Genomic DNA, 25,517 nt, shown 5'->3' with positions numbered 1-25,517 from the left:
CCTCACCAGACGATCCCGCCCAGCATCTACAACCTCAAGTACCTGCGCGTCCTAGACATGTCCAACAACCTGCTGACCAACCTGCCGGAGGATATCGGCCGGCTCAAGGGTCTGCGCGTGCTGCGGCTGTCCTGCAACAACTTTGAACGTGTGCCACCCACCATCGGACACCTCACCCAGCTGGAGGAGCTCAACATGTCCCAGAACAGGGTGCGCCGCCTCCCGCCCGAGATCAAAGGTCGGTTTAGTTGATTGGTCGGTTGGTTTGTTGGTTGGTTGTTGGTTTGTTTTAATCAGTAAGAGTTTCACCCAGCTGGAGGAGCTCAATTTGACCCAGAACAGAGATCAAAGGTCGGTTGGTTTGTCTGTTTGTTAGTTGGTTTATTGGTTGGTTGGTTGGTTGGTAGGTAGGTAGGGAGGTAGGTAGGGAGGTAGGTAGGGAGATAGGTAGGTAGGTAGGTAGGTGGGTAGGTTGGTTGGTTTAGTAAGAGTTTTACGGTACTAGCAACAGAAGCGGGAATTAGAATCTTGTCCATCCATGTTACTCTTTGTCTTCCCCTGGCTCTCCTGCCCCACATCCTTCCTTCAAACACCTCTTTCACAATGGAAATGGTGAAATGGTATCTATAGGTTTAACGCCCCTATCAACACTAAAAGATTATTTAAGAGGCGGGGACCTTCATCTCCGAAAAGACCGAACCAAAGTGGAATTCTTGAAAAGTGCCTTTCCCATGGACACAACGTTGAACCGAGCTGAAGCTCAAACCCCGAAACCGCAATCTCATGACTATGGGTCCTACAGCCTAACGACTAGGCTACTGACGCCTTTCAGAATGGTCTGGTGTGAGAATGGTGAAATGGTATAGGTTTAATGCCCCTATCAACACTATAAAGTTATTTCAGAGATGGACAATGGTGAGGTGTTGTATTAATTTGGCCAAATTTAATTTTTTGTGTGCATAATTTCTGATTATTTTCCTTTACCATTCTTTCTTAAAATTAACAGAATCGCATAATTTCACATTTTTGGGCTCAGTTTGCATAAGTAAATGTCAACAAAATGTAATTAATACATTTTTATTTTTTATTCCCCCCCCCCCCCACCCCCCTCAGGCTTGACGTCCCTCCAGATCCTGATCCTGGAGCGCAACAACCTGCAGAGCCTGCCTGAGGAGCTGTGCGAGCTGAGGGAGCTGCACACGCTGGACGTGACCGACAACGAGATCCGCGCCCTGCCCATGGCCATGCACCGGCTCACCAAGCTGACCGAGGCCCACGGCTTCCACAAGCTGGAGAAGTGCGGGCTGTGGCTGTACAAGAACCCGCTGGACCAGCCCCCGCCCGAGATCTGGCGCACGGAGAAGCCCGAGAACATCTTCGAGTACCTCAAGAAGCTGATGATCATCAAGACGGAGAACCTGCAGAGGCAGAAGATTCAGGTGCTGGGGAGCAGCCAGGGCGGGAAGACCAGCCTGGTCAACGTGCTCAGCCTGAGGAAGTCTTTGCTGACCAGAGGGCTGGCTGAGAGGACGCGGATCCTGCAGCAGACCATGTGGAAGACGGAGAACAACGTGGAGTTTGTGCTTAACGACTTCGGCGGCGACCCCAGCTACCGGATCCTCTACCAGCTCTTTCTCGACAGCAAGGCCCTGGTGCTCCTCGTCTACAACGCGATGGCCTTCACGGAGGAGTCCTTCTACCCCCTGATTGGCCAGTGGCTGGACATGCTCAGCACAACCACCCCGGGAGCTGTTGTTAAAATAGTGGGCACACAGGTCGACCTACTGCATCCCGTGATAGAGGACGATGAGGACGACGTGAAGACCATATCTTCTGATCACGAACTCAAGCTTTTGTACCCCGCCTCCGAAGAATCTAGGAGTCGCTGCGGGGGAGAAATAGAGGAGGAGGAGGAAGATGATCTCTTTGACATGGGTCCTCAAGACGAAGCCGCCATCGCCAGGAACACCAGCACGCCAGCCGTGCCAGAGCCGCCGCAAAACGAAGTGGTCAAAGATCTCGTCAACAAGCATCTCAAAAACCACGAAGAAAAAATTCAGGAGGAACTAGAATCACTTCAGGCTGACATCGCCAAGATGACAGGCAAGAAAACATCAGAGCTCACTGACATCGAGGACGCGGCTCTCAAAATGATGAATATTAGGGAGCAGAAATTGAAAGATATCTTGAAAACTCCGCTCAAAGTCCTGCCAGAGGTTGCAGTCGTCAGCGCCTCTGACAGCTTAGAGGGCATCCTGCCTTTAATTAACGAGCTCGAACATTTGGCGATAGATCAGAATCTCTTCCCACATGCACAAAGACATGTGCCGGCACATTGGAACAGGATGCGGGCTATGCTCAAACAGAGAAAGGGCTACTACTTGTACTGGGATGACCTGGAGGCTACAGCCAGCCTTTTCAGCATCAAAGGGGAGGAACTCCGAGAATGCATCCTGTACCTTCATGACACCGCCGATGTCTTGTGGTACCAGGACGTGCCGGGCTTGTCAGAAATTGTCTTCCACAAACCAAAGACGCTGGTGGACATCCTGGCCTCGCTGTACCGCCACGACATTCAGGACTACCTGCAGTACGAGAACAAAGTCTTCCTCAGCAAAGGCCGGCTGAGCAGGGAGCAGTTTGAGGAGACCACCAACATCTTCCTCCACACCGGAGAGATCTCCAGGCCCCTCCTCAACTGCCTCTGGTTCCACATGAACTTTAAAAACGACGACTTGACCGAGCTGTTGGAGTTGCTGCCCTTGCTGGAAGTGTGCTACGCCGTACCGGAACCAGACGTGCCCATCGGACCTCTGTACAACCGGCCACTGATGGTGGTGCCCTGGTACAACGAGGATACCGACTTCACGCTGCTCCGAGAAGTGTGGCCGGCAAAACCGACCGACGGGGAGCGGGACCTGACGGTCATCTACACCTTCCCGTTCTACTACCCTCCCGAGATCATCCCCAGCTTCTCCGCCCAGATCCACGAGTTCGTGGACGAGCGGCTCGACTGGAAAGACTTCATTTACGCCGCCTGCGACACAGAGAAGCTCATCGTCCAACACTCCAAGGACAAAGACTCGGCGGGCACCGTCACCATCGTGGTGAGAGGCCCCGACTTCACCGAGGTGCAGGACCTCATGAGGGAGCTGGTGGAGATGCTCAACACCACGCTGCTGAGGTACCCGAGCCTCTACTGGAAGCTCTCCATCCCCATGGGGGGGAGCATCATCAAGGCCCTCGCCGAGACCGAGCTGTCCGTGCCGGGGAACTCCAGGAGGGCCAGCCGACTCAGCAGGTCCACTTCTTTCAAGAACTGATTTTTCTTTTAGTAAGACTTTTACAGTACTTACAGCACAATTAGGTCATACAATTTTTATTTTTTATGCCAAAGATCAGATTTGTTCGTTTGAGTAAAGAGAAGCACATCGACACAATAACGGTATTTTAGTGGTGGGAAATTGTAGGACAGACAGACAGACTGAAACAACAAAAGGAATGCAAAGAAGTAGGACCAACAGGGGTGCCCTCCAACCACCCGCCCAAAGATCAGAGTTGTTATAAGAGAGTAACAAACACAAAGAAGGAGAAGAGATTAGAACAATAGATGTATTACCAGAAAGGATGGAGCAAACCACACCAGAGCATCTGCCAACCACCCAATCAAGAACTGAGATAAATATAAAATGTACAAAGTTTTCTTTTTCCTCAAGCTCTGCTTCCCCAGAGCCTTGAATGAGACACGGAATTGCAGGTTTATCAAGACGTTTATTCTTGATTTATTTTGGAAGAAAACGAAAAAAAAAACGAACTGCTTCTCTGCAACAAGTGTTACTGAAGTCCATGATACTTCATCCAGAAATGCCACACCACTTGCCTTTTTAACAGTACAGAATATCAGTGAGTTAGGACGCTATTTTCAAAAAATGGCATTGCAGTGTGTGTAGGTCTCGCCCTTCATTGTATTGAGAGAAATCTTTCTGCTTATTACAACCTTATACAGGGGATGATTATAATTATTAACTCTCAAAATATCACACTGCACACCATGGGTTTCTATTTCGTTGTATCTCTCGACTTGAAAATACAAAGTAAGATACCAGTGGGAACTGATGGAATACGGAGAATAATTCATTCTTACAAAATAAAAGTACAATACTTTGTAAGAAGGTGAAAACAGAACTCAAGCACCTGTGATATTTGTTACGACTGTGTAGATGTGATACTTCTATCATTCTTTTGCGTTAACCGTAACATAAAAAAGATTTCTTGTATCTGTGATATTTTTTCTAAACTTATAAGGACTTAATTATACTTACATTTTATGTTTGCCGTTGTAAATAAAAGTACATTGAAATGAACACTGTTGCTGCCCACATTATTGCGTTTTTGTATACTTTAGAGAGCGATGTGCACAACAGAAAGAATTGCAACCATACAAAGGAACCTAATCTCATTTTGCACATGATATTCAGTCAGTTATATTTCAACACTAGATTTCAACACCTTCAAAATACTGACTTTGCACCAGCCAATCGCCCATTTACTGAAGATATTGTTTATCAGTTTGAAACCACTCCTTCACAATGACGGCCATATTGATTTAGTTTTAGTTTTAATAATAAGAGTTTTGTTTTAGTATTGCTTTAGTAAGAGTTTTATAGCACTTGCAACACAATAAGGTCAAATAGGTAGTAGTAGTAGTAGTATGGGCAACTGTCAAATAGGTGCCGAAGAATAGATTATGTGTTACAAGAGAGTAACAAACACAAAAAAAAGGAGGTGAGATAAGGACGACAGATGTTTGATAGAAATGAAGGAGCAAACCACGGCAGAGCACCTGCGAACCACCCACTATAAGAGTTTTATGGCACTTGCAACACAACTGGGTCATATAAGTGACATAGATTAAAGGTGTTACTACAAAGTAACATACAAAGAAACGAAGGAGTAGAGATTATGAAGAAAGATGTTGTTCGATAGGAAAGAAGGAGCAAACCACACCACAGCACCAGCCAACCACCCATCATACTGAATCTTGCATTTGGAAAAGAACAGTATGACAATATGACAAAACAAACATGGAGCAGGAATGGAGAAAGTGGAGAAAACCGTCAAGCCCTACCTTCCCCCCAAATATTATTAGCAAACATTTCCTCACCTGAGACCAGAATGCAAATATTCTGAGCGAGCGCACGGGAGAAAAGAAGAGGAATGGGACTGGAATCTCAATGACGTAGGTCGCTACAACGCTCAATTTCAGGAGCCACTCGGGAAATTGATGCCAGTACCAGGCAGCAGGCGTTGGAATGCACTGAAACAGCAAACATGGGAAACATTATATCACAGTTACGCTCAAGTCAAACAACGAGTATTTCTCATATTTTACATTGTCAACATCAACGCATGCTCTCTCATACTAAATTACTGATCGTTTCAAACTTTTGCATTAAACAAACATTTCCCACACTGAAAAAAAATAATTTCTGATGTCTAACTTGACTCCTAATATCAACCCATTCAACACAAACACAAACACACAAACAGTTTTTAATTTTTTTCCTCTGTCCCTCCCCCACCTTCTCTCTTTTCTCTAAAAGCCAAGAATCAAACTTTTTTAAAACTCTTAATAATCTATACTTGTGACACAAAGTTTCCTTTCAGATGTAAATAAAATATAAGTGGAAGACTGTTAGAGTAAAAAATCAATAAGATTGAATTGGGTCCATACTAAGACTAATTAAACTGGCAAAATACTAGTCGTGTGGGGCTCCAAGAACTTCATGGGAAATACACACTGATATCAAGAACGAAGAAAAGAAGAAGACACAAGGTACCCAAAAAAATTTTTTAAGACTTTCCAGTCTGGTAGGTATTGGGTGTCCGCTAAGACTAAGACTAATCCAATTAATTCAACGTGCAAAGAAAAACAGTACTAAATTTGCTTTAAAAAGGTGGGAAATCTCCCTTTTTTTTTTCGATCTGCAAATTTTTCGAGATTTTTAGTAAGATGTGTGTGTGTGTGTGTGGGGGGGGGGGGGAGAATATATATGGAAATAAGGAAAGAGAAGAAAGTGACACGATTGATGAAATAAGTCATGAATGGGCTAGATCTAGACCGCTAGTCCAATAACACAGAGACATGAGACTGCTGTCCTGGCTAACGAGCTTAACTGAAACATCAGTGCTGACAGCAGGAACACAAAGCCCCTCCCAATGAGAGGGTTAAAGAGACTATATCAGTCAAGAAATGGCAAATTGTATGAGCTATCCATGATTTTGAGTTTTCCATGTTCCTGTTATCTGTGTCCAGCTGTATTTGCACTCTAACAACATACACTATACACATTCCAAAATGATGAAAAAATAGTGCATGCTCCTTACCTGAGACTCAAAATGCACGTTCAGAGCTGAAAAATACAAGAACAACAAAACTTTAGCACATCATTTAGTAATTTCATTTCAATACAAATTAACAAATAAGTACTTGCATTTTACACAACAAATTAACAAATAAGTACTTGCATTTTACCCAACCAAACGTTCAGTATTCATCTAATTTCTGAGACTAACATATAAAACCAATTGAAAGAGACAAAAATACTTTAATTTAACCCCTTTGTGACCTATACGACGTACACCGTTCGTCATTATTTCTTATACGGCAAAGGAGCCAAGATGCTGCTGTGATATATGGCGTTTGTCATGCCTTGCAAAGAACGAACGAGGACCATGGTGACGAACGCCATTTATCATAGGTTGTATTCTGCATACCGCTTCTATTAGACGCATTTCATAAAAGCAATCACAGATTCGCCCTCAACGATATTTTTCCTGTACAAAAAAAAAAACTTTTCCTTTTAGAGATAGCAGTATTTACAAACCAAGTCTAATTATAAGGTAACTGACCACTAAATCTAGCATAACTTTTTGTCCCCGGGGATCCAAAACTGTGCTAGATGAAGCATGAACTGACCGTGTGTTACGAAGGTGTTAAATTCCTTTGCAAGGTAACCGACTATACACTGCCCATGCTCATGAATCTCATCTACAAAATTTCACACCTTATTTTTAAAACAGAGCTCTATTTTTTAAAAGGACGTTGCTACTTTACTTTACTTTTCCAATCCAGTAGCCATGTGAGTTCTAGCCCTTCAGCCTGGAAGGTGCTACAGAAATTTTAAATATTATTATTATTGTTTGTTGTTGTTGTTGTTGTTTTTTTTTTTGGGGGGGGGGTTTAGAGAGGACTTTGCCATCCACTGGATAATTATAAGAGGCCGAAGCCTCATCAGCTTCATGTAGTATCACTTTGTTTTGTAGAACAAGGCTGTAAGGTCGGGAACAGATATTACACTTTGATCTTAACCAAAAGGCAGAGAAACGATAATTACTCAACAGTTGAATGGAATAATATCAAGAAGCTGGCCCAGGATAGGGAAAAGGGAAATGTATTTATTCGTGATCTATACTCTGATACACAATGAGGAAGGCCATGATGATGAAACAGTTGAAAATAGCCATACAGACATATTCTATATTCCATTAAGTGTTTGGCAGGCTTGCCAACTTTTCAAAATTCAATCACGGACACGCAACATTATACCATCAGATCACATTTCAACAAACAAAATTACATCAAGTGGGACTGGTTTTCAGGAGTAATGTTCGTAATGTCCTCTCGAATTCCCAACTGATGAATTCGGGACAGTCCTAGGAATTTCGTAACAGTTTAGTTAGCAAGCCTGGTATTCGGTGTAATTCAGCGGAGAAACTTACTAAATTTTTAAAGTTTTAAAGGGCATTCAAAAATTCGAGGTGCAACTTATTGTCAAATATCTCCTTAACTATCGAACATAAACTCTTCAGCTTTTGCACAGTGACTGGTATCAATTTGTCTTAACAGTTCAGTATTTATGTAAAGACCTGTCAGCATTATTCTAGAAAATTCCTTAACAAATACTAATAAAAAATCCTAGTGGGTGGTTTCTACTGATTTTAAAAGGTTTACAGCTGTGGCGATATCGCTTTTAAAAGCAAGTCTGTCATTTTTTTCTAATCGGGAGATTATCTTAATTGAACACATGTTTTGAGAACTTTTAGTGCAAAAAAGTGTTCACTGTAAAATTAATTTCCTGTAATTAGTTGAGCCACTAAAAAGTATCATCGGTGAGCTGTGACGTAACTCATATGCGTATACAAAATGTGTGGGAGAAGCGGGAAATGCTGTGAACAATTCCATTTTCAGCTTGAAGGAGACTTGTAGTATTTTATATAAATTTGTAAAGAAAAGTTTTTAAATCTAGCCTCAACTGATGTGGAAAAATATGATTAAGTTTAGACAAATTGGGACAAACTGCTGCACAAAGTACGGGTGACTCTTGATATACCCGCTAAAAAGACATTTGAGGATAAGTTGCGTCACAAATTTTTGACATCACTGTGTGACTATAGTAAGTGTTTTATGGCACTTGCAACACAGTAAGGTCATATAAGTGCTCGAGATTAAAGGAGTTACAAGAGAGTAACAAACACAAAAGAGGAGGAGAAAAGATCAGGACAATACATGTTTGATAGGAAACAATGAGCAAACCACACCAGAGCACCCGCCAACCACTCGCAAACTTTATTGAACTGCAGGGTTTGACAAACTTTCAACTAAAAAAGGAAGAAAAAAGTAAAAAATAAACCTATCCAAAGATCAAGAGGATCTCTCTCTCTCTCTTTCCTTCTCTCTGTCAATCTATCTATCTATCTCACTGTCTCTCTCTGTCTGTCTGTCTGTCTCTGTGTGTGTCTCTCTCTCTCCCTCCCCCTCTCTCTTTCTCTCCCTCCTTCCCTCTCTCTCTCCCTCCCCTCCTCTCTCTCTCTCCCTCCCCTCCTCTCTCTCTCTCCCTCCCTCCTTTCCTCTCTCTCCCTCTCCCTCCTTCCCTCTCTCTCTCCCTCCCCTCCTCTCTCTCTCTCTCCCTCCCTCCTTTCCTCTCTCTCCCTCCCTCCCCCCCCCCTCTCTCTCTCTTACCTGTGAGCCCCCACCAGGTCGGGCACTGGCTGGTCAGTTTGACAACTCCGGAGGCAAACATGAGCCGGAACAGAAGCCAGCGGGCCAGCCACATGGTGATGCTGTCGTGCGGGTTGCCCACTGGTCGCTTACGCCCCAGCAGCTGCAAGTTGAACGGGGCTATGATAATGGTGAGGAAGCCAGCCTCCAGAAGTAAAATATCCCTGCAGAGAAAATTGGGCAAAATATGTCAGAGGCAGGGAGAGACAGAGAGAGGGGGGGGGGGGGGGGGAAGGAAGAAGGGAGGGAAGAAGGGAAGAAAGGAGAGGGAGGGAGGGAGAGAGAGAGGGAAAATGAAAGAGAGAGGGGGGGGAAAGGGGGGGGATGGAAACAGAAAGGGGGAGAGAGAGAGAGAGAGAGAGAGAGAGGGACAGAGAGAAAGGGGAAGAGAGGGGGACGGAGAGAGAGAGACAAATTATTTTCTTAAAAATCAAGATTCCTTTTAACAATTCATAATATGAAGTGCGAGGAGTGAACGAAACTGATCATAAAATCCACATTGGCGACCTAACAGTCAGCCAGACCATGAGATAGGTGAAGGTGAAGGTGAATATTACGAAAAGTTTGAGCTCTCTGAAACATGGCGTACAAACTGGTATATCGTCATGAAACTATTCTTCACTCTCAAGGGAATGACACACACACGAAGCACACACACAAAAAAACCCACGCCTATTAACTTTTTAGGGACGAATAGTAAAGATGAGTATAATTAAAAGTTTGCTGAAACAAACCTGCGGGTCTTGATAGTTTACTGATACCTTAGCATCACCCTGTGACAGAGATATAGTCTTGAGAATGTACAATGGACTATCTGTTTGACTTACCATTGAAACCACATGAAAGTCTGCCCCACCTGGAAAAAAAGGAACAAAAATATCAGTAAAAGAAGGATTCTAAACTCAACATCATAAAGATTTTCTTTAAAGCACAAAATGTTTTCAAAAAGAAACACAAATTCAGCATACAATAAACCAACTCATACTAGTAGAAAGTAATTAAAAACCCATGTACAGCTACATTTCACAACAGTTATTTCTTTCTATGTTTTAATAGTCGATCTAATTTAATTTTTTTTCGTTTTGTTTTTTGGTAAGTGTTTTACGGCACTCGCAACAGCATTAATTTAAGTTTAGAAAGAGTTTTATGGCACTCCCAACTAAATAAAGTTATTTGAGAGCTTTCCTACTATTACAACAGCCCAAAGCACAAGCCTTTGATCAGCATCTGGCAAAACTAAAACGGACATAATTCTCAATTTTTGCACCTTATCACAAAAAAACAAGTGCAAGAGTATTTAAACTGCTTAGTGAAAGACTTAACCACTCCACCATACATCACTTTGAAAAAGTGACACATGATACGAGTCTTACATGAAGCTATTTGTGAAGGAATGTAAAACAATGAATACACACTGCAGAACTCCTAAATGAGGACACGCTTAATCTAACACAAATGCTCTGCTCAGCTTCTCTCTTAGCACGCATGGCTGTTTTGGAATTTTCATATTTCAGAATTCAAAAACTCTCAGGCTGACCTCATTATTAAACTCAGAAAGTTCAGACTTTCTGTTATGTCCTTAAAAAAAGGATTTTGAAATTTACTTGTGACACATTATATTGATCATCCAACCCCCATTTACAAAATCAGTCTCATTTGAACTGTAGGTACTGATCCACTCCTACATACTGCAATATTTATAATTTATAATGTATCGGTCTACTATTTATCTACTGCTGACTGAATATGGCGAGACTTTTTCTGAGAAATTTAACAAACAGACAGTAAGCCTATAAGAAAGGCTCTATGATGGGTGCTTTCTTACACTTAAGACTAGAAAATTTAACACCAGAAAGTTAAGAAAAATATCACTATTATTTATCTGGAAAAGAAATTTTGATCACAGAGGCCTAATGGCAGAACAATGCTAACATGAAAAAAAGACTGACTACGTCTCAATGACATTTAATACAAAACATAATTCCTCTCTGAACTCTCGAACAAATTGTAAAGACAACTTTTATACTCGTTAGCACACCACTGCAGGTCAACAGAGCACCATGCTCTGTCTTTGTGCTCAAGACGGCGTACCTTCCTCAAGGGCACCTGAAATCTGAATCACTGACATTGCACGCCTTCAAATTACAAAGTTGTATTTCAAATTGTTGGCCATTTTAAATTACAAAGACCATGAGGTCACAAATCAAATTTTCTACCTGCTCTATCAAAATCGTAACATTATCTGGAGTAGCTATCAGGAAATTCAGAGAATTGCATTCCAAAAAGCTTGACATAATGTGAAACTCAAAATCTCTCTTTTTGTTTTAGTAAGAGTTTTACGGCACTAGCAACACAAGTTCATATAAGTGCCGAAGATCAGAGGTGTTACAAGGGAGTAACAAATACAAATAAAAGGAGGAGGAGAGAGAAGGACGATAGTTTTTGATAGGAAAGAAGGAGCAAACCACACCAGAGCACCCGCCAACTACCCACTCAAAATCTCTGACGTCAAATTTCTCAAAACTATGTACCGAGCAGACGGAACTTTGTAATTTGTAATTCTGAGGCAGCAATTGCTTGAGAGCCTGAGCCCACTCACAACATTTAATCGCAGGAGCCTCAAACCTCCGCCAAAAAGTCAACAAACTGCTGTACACGTCAAAAAATCAAAAAAGCCTCACCTGGTAAAGGGACAGGTAAAACATCCACAAGAGAGTGAAGGACACAAAGTCCCTGGCCGTCCTCGACACCACGCAGAAAAAAGAGACCACCATCCCCGCAAAGCAGAGCAGGTCCATGCCGGTCTGTACATCTAGGCCGAAGCGAGGCATCAGCTTCAGCAGTGTGGGCTGACCCTCCATCAGATCTTGCCATGAGTCAACATCTGTTGGGGTTTTGTTTTGTTTTTTTTGTTTTTTTTTGGGGGGGGTTGTTTTTTTGGGTTTTTTATTGGGGGGGGGGGGAGGAGAAATGAAAACAATTATTTTTTTAAAAACAAACAAAAAAAGACAAAGAAGACACACACAAATACACACACATACATACATAATTACTACAAAGCACATACACACACTCATCTGTGATAATAAATATATTATGAGTTCTAAAACACTTCATATAGTATGTCACTAAAATTAAAAACATAGTTGAATTCAGTTTACTGATAATAAATTATATGAGAAGCAATCTCACAAAAAGAAATTAATTCAAGCAAAAAAAAATCTCTTCCAGGTCTGCAAAATCAGCTCACCAGAAAATGTTAGAGGCAACACATGCAAATGGAACCTTGCCTTTAAGCGATTCCCATAAATATAAAAATAAAATTGTTCTCTAAAATGCTTCATAAAAGCAGGACTAAATGACCAGTTTTCATCTGAAATTGAAACGGAAAGAAGAAACCTTGCGAACTGATCACTTTATATCCTCTTTGCTACAATATAAACATGGGGGTACTACCTCTCCACAAAAGGAAAGTAGACAAAATTAAATAGACAAAAAAAAAGTAGTGCAGGTACAAAATACCATTTTCAGACCGGTGCTGTTTGTCAGGATCATTTTCATTTGTCCCTTGATAAAATGTTCAGCTGCGCTGGGACATTCATTTTATTTGGTGTTGAAAGGTAGTTTTGCTTCTCAAACTATTTATTTTGTCCCTTAGCTCTCATCATCCTGCATTTCTTAAATATACAGCAGTAACTGTACCTTCACAATCACAGATTCAAGTGACGAACAATTTACTCACCAGTTTTTAGAACCAGTTTAGCTGGTAGAATCCCATTGTCACCATATAAACCTGAGAAAGAAATGGAAAGCATTGTTGAAAGTGAAACTGAAGACAACAGAATATTACTATTACGAAAGCAAGTTCAAACACAGTTCAATGATGCAGTGCAAATAATCGACCATTTCCATCCGGATCATCGCTTTTAAAGTTTTGTAAACACTTACAAAGAGATTGGACTCAAAAAGGACGCTGAGCTGCAAATCGTTAGTAAAGTCATTAAAATTTAAAATAGCCACAATTCTAGGGGACAAATAAAATCAAATTTTAAAACTATTAAAATTACAGTAGAAGAGTCAGTTTGGAAGTTTTGGAGTTTCCCGCATTGCAGTTTGAACCCGAATAGCCACGGGGGAGGCTATTCAAACTCGAGTCACTTCCTTTCTCCACAGCCCAGCACTTTTACTTTTTGACTAAAAATCTAAACCTGCATTTATTGGCCATCATAGGCCATGGGGCGACATGTAGATCTAGATCTAGATCATTTCAGATGGCAGTTCCCAAACCAATTCAAAGCCTACCAAGCCCCTCTTCTGAGCCCTCTCCATTTCTGTGCCTCTCAGTGACTGACTATTTGGCGGCCAACACGGGCCTCTAGAAGACCTTTCTTAGTCAGCCTTAGCGCGGCCTTAGCTTAGCTTCTTCTATAGTAGTAATAGCCTTGTCATATATCATATCCAATATTCGTTGCTATAGATCAATATATAGACCTCTAGCCTATGTCTGGATCTAGACATATTTTCCCTCAATTTCATCTTCAATAAAACCCTTAATAGAATCAAGATTCTATGCCAAAATTTATTTTTAACCAAAAGAACGAAATTAGAATCATTCCGAAACTTGGACCAAGACCTATACGCGGTATAGTTTGCCGGCCGAATAAACTTACCTGGGATTTGAATATACAACGACGTAAAGGCGAAAAGATATACCAGAGACATAAACCAGAGAAAACAATCTCTCGTCCTGTATAAGGAACCCATTTTCGAAGAGAACTGCCTTTAAAATGACAAGAACAAAGTACAGTCGTGCAGGTTCCCAAATCTAGCCTTCTTAGTTCGCATCGAACTGCTAGACTTTGCTTGCGTTTTAAATGTCAGCGTTTCCGTACATTCGTATTGTTACCTTATTTATTTTTGTAGTCTTGAGGCATATCATCAGCACTCAGGGACGAAGATAGGTTAACAATTGATTAGAAGGGAAAAAATCTTGACAGGCTTTGACTGACACGGGGTAGTTATTTAGATTGTTTTGTGTTTTGTTTTGGGGTATTTTTTTCAACGTACTTTTTTTTCTTTCTTCACTCACATTATTTTAATTTTCTGCACATTTCTTTCTCGTTTTCTTTCAACCTTGCATTTTCCCCCCCAGCTCTTTTATTTAAACATACGGCATAGTCTTAAATTTCCTTCCCTCTTTTCTTCATGCACTTGCCTTTCTGAATACTTTTCTTCTTTCCTCCTATTTTTTCTTCAGTTCTTGCATGTTCTGTTTTAATGTCTTTTTTATGGGGTGGGGGGTAAGCTTCTTCCCTTTTTTAAAGTCCCCGTAATGCTTTCTTTTATAACTGTTTTTAATTCTTTCCTACGTACGTGTTTATAGGCCTAATAATATCCCATATTCTAGAAGAGAGCTTGAATATTTTCAGTCCTTCAAAAGAGGCATTCAAGACTCAAGATTTTCTAAAATAGAACACAAAGCTGTGGTTGTTTTTGTTTGTTTGTTGTTGTTTTTTGTGTATTTTTTTGTTGCTGTTTTTTTTTTTGGGGGGGGGGGGGTTAAAGATTCAGTGGCCTAGGTAGGCCTAATAATATTATAGAACAAAAAAAAAAGCGTGCATGCAGTGCAGGAATACTTCGAGTATAATCAGCACCCACAGCTCGACAATGAGGAACTATAAGAATTCTATGGAGATCTGAATAAGCCAATAGGACTGTAAAAGTATCACGACATAGAAACGGACATTCAGGAATCTGAGGCCTCTCCGTATTGGAAGTGAATAGCGTGGTAAACGCGTCTCGAGATCATAACATGGTACGTTACAGAGAGAACGATTTTCTGATTTCAAATACCTGTTATTAATGTTAAATTCTCTCGTATGCAAGCTTTCGTCTCCTCTGCCCCCCCCCCCCTTTTTTTGGGGGGGGGACCCCTCTTCTGGGCTTCTGACTCTTTCTGCTGCCTTATCTACTGCTACGCCCTGGCCCCTCTCACTTCTGTCTTACTTACAGCCACACTCCCTGATCCAAGGGTAGGAGGAAAAAAGTCGGATGTCCTGTGTGCAAGTTGTTACGTTAAAGATCCCTTGGTGGTCCTAAAATCGATGAGTAAGCTTCGATCGCCACCTAGTAAAAATTCTAAATTACAACTAAAAATGTTTAATGGGCGCTCATTTGACTGTATATGCCCTTACAAACGCCGACCCCCCCCCCCCCCCCCAAAAAAAAACAACAACAACAACAACAAAACAACAACAACAACAACAACAACAAAAAACAAAAAACAAAAACAAAAACAATACAAACAAACAACAACAACAACAAACAAACAAACAAACAAACAAACCCAAAAAATGGTATGGGTATCACTATTAAGTTTATTGGTTGGTATCACCCACGAGGGTGATAGAATATAATATATTGATCGACTAGTCCTGGAGACAGAATTAGTAATAAAGAGACTCTATTCTTTGACAGAAACGTCTCTGCAAAATCATCACAAACCTTTGCGGTGCGTGAACCATTATGCAGCCATGTCAAAGAGGCATGCAGGCAAAAAATCGAAAAGACAAAACAGGTCAATGCACCAATCCAATAATAGATCTTCCCAGGCAAATCAATAATGTAAAAACTGAAGGGCTGAAAACATTCAAGTTAAAAGAGATTACGTGATATTAGTAGGTCTATAAGGAAAATTAATTTTCAAACTTACTTTAGTGCGCTTGCTTAAAACAAAGCAGCCTCAGCAAAAGAAAGCAGCTTCAGCACTACTTTTTGGCACCAGTCCTGGCAAAGGATACTTATTTTCCGCTGCTTAGCACTGGCTATCGTGCACTTTGATGACTGGGGGCGGTGTTTGTGCGTGAGTTTTGAGCAGGAATTGGTGGAGGACTTCATTCTTGTTATACTATAGTGAGCCCAAAGATGTCGCAAGAACGGGAGAAAGAATCCGCACGGTACATTCTTGCATACTGGCTGTGTCATGTCACGATAGGGCACTTGAGTCATCAGCAAAAAGGCCGTCACATAGCAGAGCCTTTTAAGCATAATTTTCTGGTCACATACCATGCAGAACCTTTTCTTGGGACTCTTGTCGCCTAGAGGTTAAGGTGTTCGCCTCTAATTCAAAGGTCCCAGGTTCGAATCCTGGTAGCGACGGAAAAATTGTCTACTCCAAAAATTGTCTCCTTTCACCTCCTTTCCTTCTCTCTAGTAATGTTCTGTCCTCTGCTTTCGTCTCCACTTTCTGCCCCAACTCCCTCACCTCTTTTGCCCCCTCCTTTGGGCTCCCCGCTGTTTCTGCAGCCTTTCTACTGTTTCTCCTTTGCTCCTTCTTTCTGCTGTCTTTCAGCCACACCCCTGATCTTAAGGTAGATAAGATCTACACCACTTTCTCGAACAAGGGCGAAAAATCTCGGAGGTCCCGTGTGCACGTTGCGCACGTTAAAGATCCCTTGGCGGTCCAAAATCGATAAGAGTAGTCTTCGGTCGCCACCAGGGCAAAATTCAAAATTTCATACCAACTAAAAATATTTTATGTGTCACGCGCGCTCATAATATGACCTTACGCTGTTGTGAGCCCCGTAAAACACTTACCAAAAAAATTTTACAAACAAAAAAACAAGCATTTTCAACCTTTTCTGATCTCATAGATCTAACTGAACCTTTCCATCATTTTCTGGTCATATACCAGAACCTTTGCATCATTTTCTGGCTTTCACCTTCGACGGGAATCGTGTGCAATGCACATTCAATGCACATTCACATCAGACCTACACCTAACAGTCTCTCCTGATTTAGGAAATCTGAAAACTTCCTGAAACATCATTGCAGAAAACAAGATGCTCAAAAAGAGTTGGAGCTAGTCCGCACCCTTGTTTCATGCCGTCTATGAAAGACGGAAGGTTCCGATAATTCTCCATAGCTTGCCTTAAGTTCATGACATCATAGAACTGTCTCACCATGCAAGTTGGTGAACTTTATAAGACATCCAAATTCTGCCTTGATTTTCGAGAGGTCTTCAGTGCTGACAATGCCAAATGTCTTTGCGAGGTCAATAAATGTCATGTTTAAATTGTACTCTGCATATTTCGTGTCTTTACCGAGTAGCAAATACCATAGCGTCCTCTGTGCGGTAGAATATATGCAGGGATCGAGGTGGATAAGAGGGTGGTTCAAAATATGGACATGTTACATGTGTATGTGCATGCACACACATAATATGCGTGCGCGCGCACTCACACACACACACACACACACACACACACACACACACACACACACACATACACACACACACACACAGACACAAATACACATACGCACGCACACACACACACACACACACACACACACACACACACACACACACTCACACATGCACACACTCACACATACACACACACACACACACACACACACACACTCACATAATTCTACACACACATAAGCTGCTGTTATTAAAAATTAAAGATGGAAGAATCGTGTGTTTTAACTAATTAATCAATTTATTTATTTATTTATTTGTCTGTTTGTTTATGTGTTTATTTATTTGTTTGTTTGTTTGCTCATCATCAACAAAAACGCCCATGACATAGGTAGACCCTAAAACTGTGCGTGTGAGTGATTGTCCTGTTTGAGCACCCCACCCTAACCAATAAATGAATAGATAAATAAATACCTTACATAAATAATAAATGTCTGTACGCCATTATAAACTGAAGACGCGGGTTCGATTTTTGCAAGGGGGAGTTGTCAAGCCTAATTGAATAGCCCAGTTTGTCAGCTGGGATGCTGTAGGCCCTGTCTATTTTTTCCCTACTCACCTCGACTTTACGTTGAAAGGCAAAATCGAATAAACCCGCCGTCGATACTATTTTTTAAAATTGTGTTGATGTCGGCGTAAAAGATTTGCAATCTTTATCGCAGATTATGCCTCTTAATGTTCAAATGAAAGAGAAAAATAAAGCTAACCAAATTTGAATAACAGTACCATAAAACAGTGGGATAATTATGGATAAAGTGCACACAGATCTAAATCTAGAAGAAATTAGTAAATCCTATCTGAGTTTAATTTTGTCATTTAAAATGGTCCAGAGATTAGAAGGAAAAAAGAAAAGCATTCGAGAACACTGCAGCAGGACGCGCAATTAACTGACATCACGAAAGTGTTCACCAGATCTGGGCTTGAAACTTGAAACATACTTACGATAATTAGATACAAATCATGAATGCAAAGCTGAACGTGGAGGAAAATCTAATAAATGTAATCGATATTCACGCACCGAGACTAGATCCTAGATTATGACAATCTGCTTTAAATGAAATTAAAATGTCACCAACGTTTTGGACAGAAAAACGGAGAAAAAAAATTAATAAGGAAGAGACAGTGCCAGCCTATAATAATATAATATAAAAAGAGGAAATAGAAATTAGTAATGAAAAGAAATAATTCAAATGGAAAGAGACAATGGGGGGGAGGGAGGCGTGAAAATGAACTTGATTACACCGACTACATAACGCATTAGTTTAATGCATTTTCCAGAATTAGCCTTCATCGGAAATGTGTGACACGACACGGTGAAATCAGGGGCTCGTCAGTTTTCTGAGGGGCGTCTGGAGTTATTGATATAATCTTTAAGTCCTGTCCATTTGCCTTGTTGTTGATTTAATAAATAGGCCTATAATCCATTTATCTTGATGTATATATTTATAATTGCGATTGAGTGACGTGGAGGTCGCCTAGTTGCAACTCTAGAATTGCAGAGTGCTGTCTGTTCAGTACCCAGTTTTGATAAATGTGACGTTAAAAAATGAGTTTCTCGAAAAGTCAAGCTTTTTCTAGTAGAATTCTTTGAATATTTTGTTCCTGGCTCTGAATAATCGTATGAGTTTGGCAGAGCAGATAAAACATTTGGTTTCTGACGTCATGGTTTTAGTTTGAACCCAAAACAAACAAACAAACAAACAAACAAACAAAAATCAACTATAATAATTGTACAACGGGCGGGAAAAAATGTTGGTTTCTTTGATTTCATTGTTTTGACGAGCGCCTGATTTCTCCACGATACACAAATGGTATTATTATTACTATTAATGGTTGACGCTGCTATTGTTGTACTGGATTGGGGATGGGGGTGGGGGAGGAGGGGGGGGCAATTTTATTTTTAAAAAGTATGCTTTCATGAGAACAACGTGTGTGCTTGTGAACAAAAAGTGAACGACATTTATTCTGACAGCTGAGACCTGAGGTCAGCTTGAATGTGATTGGATTTGTGTATTATCATCGTCTAAATGAATGATGATGTGAGACAACGAACAATGGATCAAAGAACAAAGCGAACTCGACAAATTCATCCAGGAACGAAAACAAAATGCATTAGACAAAAGTTGAGTTGTCTTTTTTTCAGCGCTCGATCGACCCCGCCCACTAACACACGCGCGCGTGCCCGCGTACACACACTCACACATTCGCTCTCGCACTCGTACACACACACACACACACACACACACACACACACACACACACACATACACAACATACACAAACATGCACAGAGAGAGAGAGAGAGAGAGAGAGAGAGAGAGAGAGAGAGAGAGAGAGAGAGAGAGAGAGAGAGAGAGAGAGAGAGAGAGAGAGAGAGAGAGAGAGAGAAACATCTCCCAACCCCTTCCCCGCCTTTCCAAAATGAACGTCATTGCTTTTTGCCAAGAAGTAGACAGAGGGAGGTTCAAGGCGACTTTTCTCACTTCTATCACGCCTATGGCAGTGACAGCAGCGTCGTTTTAACAGAAGTGAGATAAACTCTCTGGTGAGGTCCACACGACTGATAACAACCGCTACCTTAGCTTAGAATTACTAAGTTCTGTTTTCCTAGTATCCAATTTGACGTTAAAAAAAAGTTGAATTTCAGAACGTGCCAAACTTTTTCGAATGCAATTCTTGGAATATCTTGATGACGACTTCGAATAATTGTACGATTTTGATGGAGCAGATAGAACAGAACATGCCAAGTTTTTGTTCAAATGCAGTTCTTTGAATATCTTGATAGCGTTTTCGAATAATCTTACGGTTTTAACAGAGGACATAGAATACTCGTGGCTTCTGACCTCATGGTCTTAGTAACTCAAAACGGCGAGAAACTGAGAAACGTCACATGGAACTTTGTAATTCTAAGGTAGCACAATGTCAAGTTTTTTACTATGCTGTTCGTCGCTCCTCCTCGCTCGCGTTGTGATTGAAACATAGAATTCTTCACTTATAGAACGGACACTGTACCACGTGACCTGTGAGGAACTGAAGACTGAAAACAATGGCGTCTTGAAGGCAAGTGTAGAATCTGTGGATTGAAACAACTTTGTAGGTATTATTGTATGCTGAACATCATAGTCACGTTGAATAGAACTTACTGAGTGGAAAAAGCAAATTGAAATAGACCCCATTGGCATTGCGGTTCATTAGAATGAAATAAATGTAAGTCGAGGGCAAACGGATATTATATACTTGAAACGCTGACGCTGTGAAACTGAACCTTGCATACTTGGATGGAGGTAGTGGTATCTTCAGGCAGAAAAGTTACGACTCAAGAAGATTAAATAAATGGTTAACACTGGATACAGAATAAAACGCTACTTTAGGATTATAAAGTTCTATCTGACATTTTTGGCCGTTTTGAGATATTAAGACCACGAGGTCAGAATCAAAATATTATATCTTCTCTAACAAAATGGTAAACATTATTTGGAGTCGTTATCAAAATGTCCAAAAGTGAAAGACATGCATTTGTAAAAGCTTGACATGATGTGATACTCAATTTTTTTTAAACGTCAGATTTCTAGAAATTAGGTAGATCTATTGAGCAGGTAGAGCTTTGTAATTATTAAGTAGCGAAATATTTATTCAATTTGTTCCAATCTCGCATAATGAATCGACTCAGACAAAAATTTCGTCCGGAGAACATTCTACGCATTTAGCATATGTTTCTCTCTTGCTTAAAAAAAAAATCCGTCATTGTAATACGAAGAAACCAAATTATAATCTCAAGCTGCGTCTCTAAAAAAAAAAAAGCATTATTATACGTTAACACTTTTATCGGGGTAGGAAAAACGGCTTGGGTAAAATAAATAAATAAATAAATAAATAAATAAATAAATAAATAAATGAATGAATGAATGAATGAATGAATGAATGAATGAATGAATGAATGAATGAATGAATGAATGAATGAATGAATGAGTTTTGGGGGCCTTTTTCCACTTTTCCCTCCTTCTTTTGAATCCCTAAAAGGGGGGGGGGGGTGTTGAGGCTTCTTCTTTTTTTAATTTTTAATTCCAAAAGGGAAAAGAAGATGGGGGAGGTTTGGGGGGGGGGGGGGGCTATATAAAGTCTTCGTGTTTTATTAATAAATAAAAAAAACTTTTAGTTCTCGCAGGAGGGAGGCCGTGCAGATAGGTTGGACTTCACAGAAAGCTGTCCATTCAAAGCCAAGACTCGTTGTGTGACAAGAAAAAGGCAACCGAGTGTGGTCAAACTTCATCCTAAGCTCTCAGCATGGGCCAGTGGCAAAGATCTCTGATCTTCTGTGCCTTTGGATGGCTCCTTTTCTTCGGTGAGTCTTCTATGTGTACTGCGAACTGAAATTAAATGTTGATCAATGCGTTGTTTGGGAGTCCAAGATTGTATACTGTTGTTGTTGTTGTTATTGTTTTTTTAGGATGATGTTGTTGTTGTTATTATTGGTGATGGTGTTATTGTTGTTGTTGTTGTTGTTGTTGTTGTTGTTGTTGTTGTTGTTGTTGTTGTTGTTCTTCTTCTTCTTCTTCTTCTTCTTCTTCTTCTTCTTCTTCTTCTTCTTCTTCTTCTTCTTCTTCTTCTTCTTCTTCTTCTTCTTCTTCTTCTTCTTCTTCTTCTTCTTCTTCTTCTTCTTCGCTGTAGTTTATTTTGTCGTTGTTGTTATTTCCATTGCTGTTACTCATTGTAGTTTGTTGTTTAAAAAAAAAAAAAAAAAAAAAAAAAAAACAACTTTCATTACTATTATCTTACCGTTGTTGTTGCTGTTGCTGTTGCTGTTGTTGTTGTTATTGTTGTTGTTTTTATTTTTTGTTGTCATTGTTCATTGTTGTCCTTGTTGTCGTTATTATTCTCTCCTTTGAAGTTACTATTGCTGTGATCTCTGCCCTAGTCTTCATTCTCGTCGTCTTCGTTGACGGTGCCGCGTTTTGTGTTGTGTTGTGTTGTGTTGTGCTGTGTTGTGTTGTGTTGTGCTGTGTTGTGTTGTGCTGTGTTGTGTTGTGCTGTGTTGTGTTGTGTTGTGCTGTGTTGTGCTGTGTTGTGTTGTGTTGTGTTGTGTTGTGTTGTGCTGTGTTGTGTTGTGTTGTGTTGTGCTGTGTTGTGTTGTGTTGTGCTGTGTTATGTTGTGTTGTGCTGTGTTGTGTTGTGCTGTGTTGTGTTGTGCTGTGTTGTATTGTGTTGTGCTGTGTTGTGTTGTGTTGTGTTGTGTTGTGCTGTGTTGTGCTGTGCTGTGCTGTGCTGTGTTGTGCTGTGTTATGTTGTGCTGTGTTGTGTTGTGTTGTGCTGTGTTGTGCTGTGCTGTGCTGTGCTGTGCTGTGTTGTGTTGTGCTGTGCTGTGTTGTGTTGTGTTGTGTTGTGTTGTGTTGTGCTGTGTTGTGCTGTGCTGTGCTGTGCTGTGCTGTGCTGTGCTGTGCTGTGTTGTGTTATCGTCATCATCATTGCCTTTCTCACTCTGCAGTGGGTGGTTGGCGGGTGCTCTAGAGTGGTTTGCTCCTTCTTTCCCATCAAACAACTATGGCCCTCCTCTCCTCCTTTTTTATGTTTGTTACTCTCTTGTAACACCTCTAATCTTCGGCGCTTATATGACCTTATTGCCAAGGGCAGCTCGTGGAGTTAAAAAGTGGGCGTGCACAATTAATTAAGCTATCACAAGCTGAATATAGCCAAGGGCATAGTAAATGGGATGGAGTATAATTTTAGGAAATTTGGGTTGGTGAAGGAGGACCTCGTGCTTTTATTTCCATTCCTTTTACTTGTCGCTTTGATTTCTAGAGCTAAATAATATGTTTATAAGCTACACATCAATCTCGTTCATCTTGCTGTACAACTGAACACTCAAGTACCCGGACATAACTTTCACCACTCTACAACGAAACCATTTTTTTTCTAGTAGAGATTTTACGGCGCTCGCAACTGCATAAGGTCATATGAGCGCCAGAAGATTAGAGGTGTTACAAGAGAGTAACAAACATAAAAAAGAAGGGGGGGGGGAGGAGATAAGGACGATAGATGTTTTGTAGGAAAGAAGGAGCAAAACCATTTAAAGACACAACTCACAGGACGGTGACTTGAGTTTGTCACGTTCACCTCTCTCAGGTTCACGGTCAAACAGAGTCACTTAAAATAGCCTAGTGGAAAGTCAATCAACTAATCAGAATTAGCTTGAGCACTCTGCTGAATTGCTCCGGGGATCCCATAATTTTGGCATTGAATAGTGTACAGTCTATGGCGTTTATTTTTAGACTGCCTACTGTGGGCTATGTTTCGGCACTATTCGGCAGGAGCACATTTGAGATGTGCCGACTTATTAATATTAATGTACCGCCAAACTCGCTACGGGTGTCGTCATCGCTTGGGTTGTCCCAAAGAGCGATTTATAGGTCAGGTTCTTACTGTTGAATCTCCTATTACGTTTATTTAAAGTGCGTGGGGTTTGTTTTACGGCGCTAGAGACACAGAAATGACAGTTACGGCACCACAAGGGCCTTGTTTTGATATAATATTTGACTAGTGTTTGGTTCTGGCATCTTTTATTTTATTATTGTGGGAGCTTTACGTAAAAGAACAATACACAACTTTTAGCGGCACTGCACGACCGTGCTCTATGGACGAACCGCGCCTGCTTATTGCGTTGCAAGTGCCATACAACTCTTACTAAAACTAAACAAACGCGCTCTGCATCAGGGTATAGGCCACGGACAAACACGTTCCACCTTTCACTTTTCTGGGTTATATAGCTCTTGATGTTATTTCGTGTCTTCCCACTTTTCTGGACATCAATTTCTGTAATTCTTCTCCAGGTTCCATGCGGTCGTCCTCTTGATCTTTAACCCTGTTTATTCCATTCTAACACTTTCTTTTTTGTGTAGCTGCCTGACTACCTGAGAGTCTGTCCAATCCATCGCCACCGCCTTCTTCCTACCTCATCTCTGACTGGGGTTTGTCTTGTTTTCCTTAATACTTTTTCGTTGGTGACTTTGACTGTCCATCTGATCCTCAGTAACTTTCTCAAGAAAACCTAGATCCTCTTTATGCAAGTCTGAGATGCGTTCTATCCATGTCTTACACCCATAACAACAGAACTGAGTTCATATTTGAACCGAAAAGAGTTATGCTGTACTGCTATGTTTTATTTTAATTTGTTTTGTTTTATTTTGTTTTGAGTTGTGTTGTGTTGTTGTGTTACTGCTGTTATATAGACAGATCAAGATTCTCCACCTACATTACCTGGTTGCATCGTATTGGAAACAGACTTTTATAATATTATATTATAATATCATATACTTGGAGCCCCACTAACTCTTTCTCTTTTCTTTCCTCCTTTCTTTTTTTTTTCCCCTCGACAGAGAAGACCAGCGGTGCTGCGCTCTATTATTGGCCTTTCAACCACCTCACAATGGCGTATGATTTAAAGAACAACAATGACGCCAAGACTCCCAAGAAGGGCACGTGCCCAGCACTCGCGCCCGGGCCGCCTTTGCTTGGCACCTACGCCTTCCTGTTCGATAGGAACGTTGCCAACTACGCCGAGCTCGAGTTCCACAGCACAAACATGCTGGATGAGTTTACAATCGCTTTTCTTGTGTGGCTTGAAGAGCTAGGAGGAGCTGTTCTAGACTTCGAAGCGTCGAACACCGATATAGGTACCTGTATATTGCCAATTGCAATGTGCTTTTTTAAAAATAATTTGCATTTGCCTTTGTCTTTGTTTGTTTTTCTTATAAACGTAAAGCCCAGTTATGCTTAATTATTTATTGGTCGTCAACTCAAAAGCGGACAACGAACATGGTCGTGTGATACGACAGGGGGCAGAGAGGGAAAGTTCTCCCGAAAGAACAAGAAATGTATCGGTCTACCACTTGATTTCGAACCCAGAACTTTCATGTGTCAGTCAAGTTTGTAGCCAACCAAACAATTACGCGGGTTGGCCGCAGTGTGTAAACTGTGCATGCTATATTAAATAACTAACCTATGCTTTGGATTAGACCTATTAAGTAGAGACCTTGTAACTAATGTCTGATGAGACAAAGAGAGTATACCCGGTATCAGACTCAAAAAGATCAAACGAACCATGATTATTATTATCATCATCAATATTATTATTATTATTGTTATAATAATAATAATAATAATAATAATAATAATAATAATAATAATAATAATAAT

At 40.8% G+C, this 25,517-nt stretch overlaps 2 protein-coding genes across 3 annotated transcripts in view; one reads left to right on the top strand and one right to left on the bottom strand.

Moving 5' to 3' along the window:
- LOC101852555 (malignant fibrous histiocytoma-amplified sequence 1 homolog) overlaps window positions 1-4,369 on the top strand; it is an 18,091-nt gene extending 13,722 nt beyond the window's left edge. Inside the window, exons 7-8 of the mRNA XM_035970851.1 lie at window positions 10-238; window positions 1,114-4,369. Of these exons, the coding sequence (XP_035826744.1) occupies window positions 10-238; window positions 1,114-3,323 (2,439 nt within the window). The 3' untranslated portion in view covers window positions 3,324-4,369. The remainder of the gene's footprint in view (window positions 1-9; window positions 239-1,113) is intronic.
- The window catches only part of LOC101852779 (lipase maturation factor 2), a 69,118-nt gene extending 55,168 nt beyond the window's left edge, over window positions 1-13,950 (bottom strand). The window contains exons 1-7 of one of the 2 annotated variants that reach the window (XM_013084908.2): window positions 13,732-13,950; window positions 12,804-12,854; window positions 11,743-11,945; window positions 9,889-9,917; window positions 9,023-9,225; window positions 6,388-6,413; window positions 5,165-5,317 (exon numbers count right to left, since the gene is read on the bottom strand). In XM_013084908.2, coding sequence (XP_012940362.1) covers window positions 5,165-5,317; window positions 6,388-6,413; window positions 9,023-9,225; window positions 9,889-9,917; window positions 11,743-11,945; window positions 12,804-12,854; window positions 13,732-13,825 — 759 coding nt within the window. In that variant the 5' untranslated portion in view covers window positions 13,826-13,950. The remainder of the gene's footprint in view (window positions 1-5,164; window positions 5,318-6,387; window positions 6,414-9,022; window positions 9,226-9,888; window positions 9,918-11,742; window positions 11,946-12,803; window positions 12,855-13,731) is intronic. The other variant, XM_035970850.1, reaches the window with a different exon arrangement.
- Window positions 13,951-25,517: the final 11,567 nt, after the last annotated feature.

The sequence above is a fragment of the Aplysia californica genome, unplaced genomic scaffold (assembly GCF_000002075.1).
Source record: "Aplysia californica isolate F4 #8 unplaced genomic scaffold, AplCal3.0 scaffold00328, whole genome shotgun sequence".
Lineage (NCBI taxonomy): Eukaryota > Metazoa > Mollusca > Gastropoda > Aplysiida > Aplysiidae > Aplysia > Aplysia californica.
The sequence above is the reverse complement of the archived record's forward strand: the minus strand, read 5'-3'. Positions and strand labels throughout refer to the sequence as shown.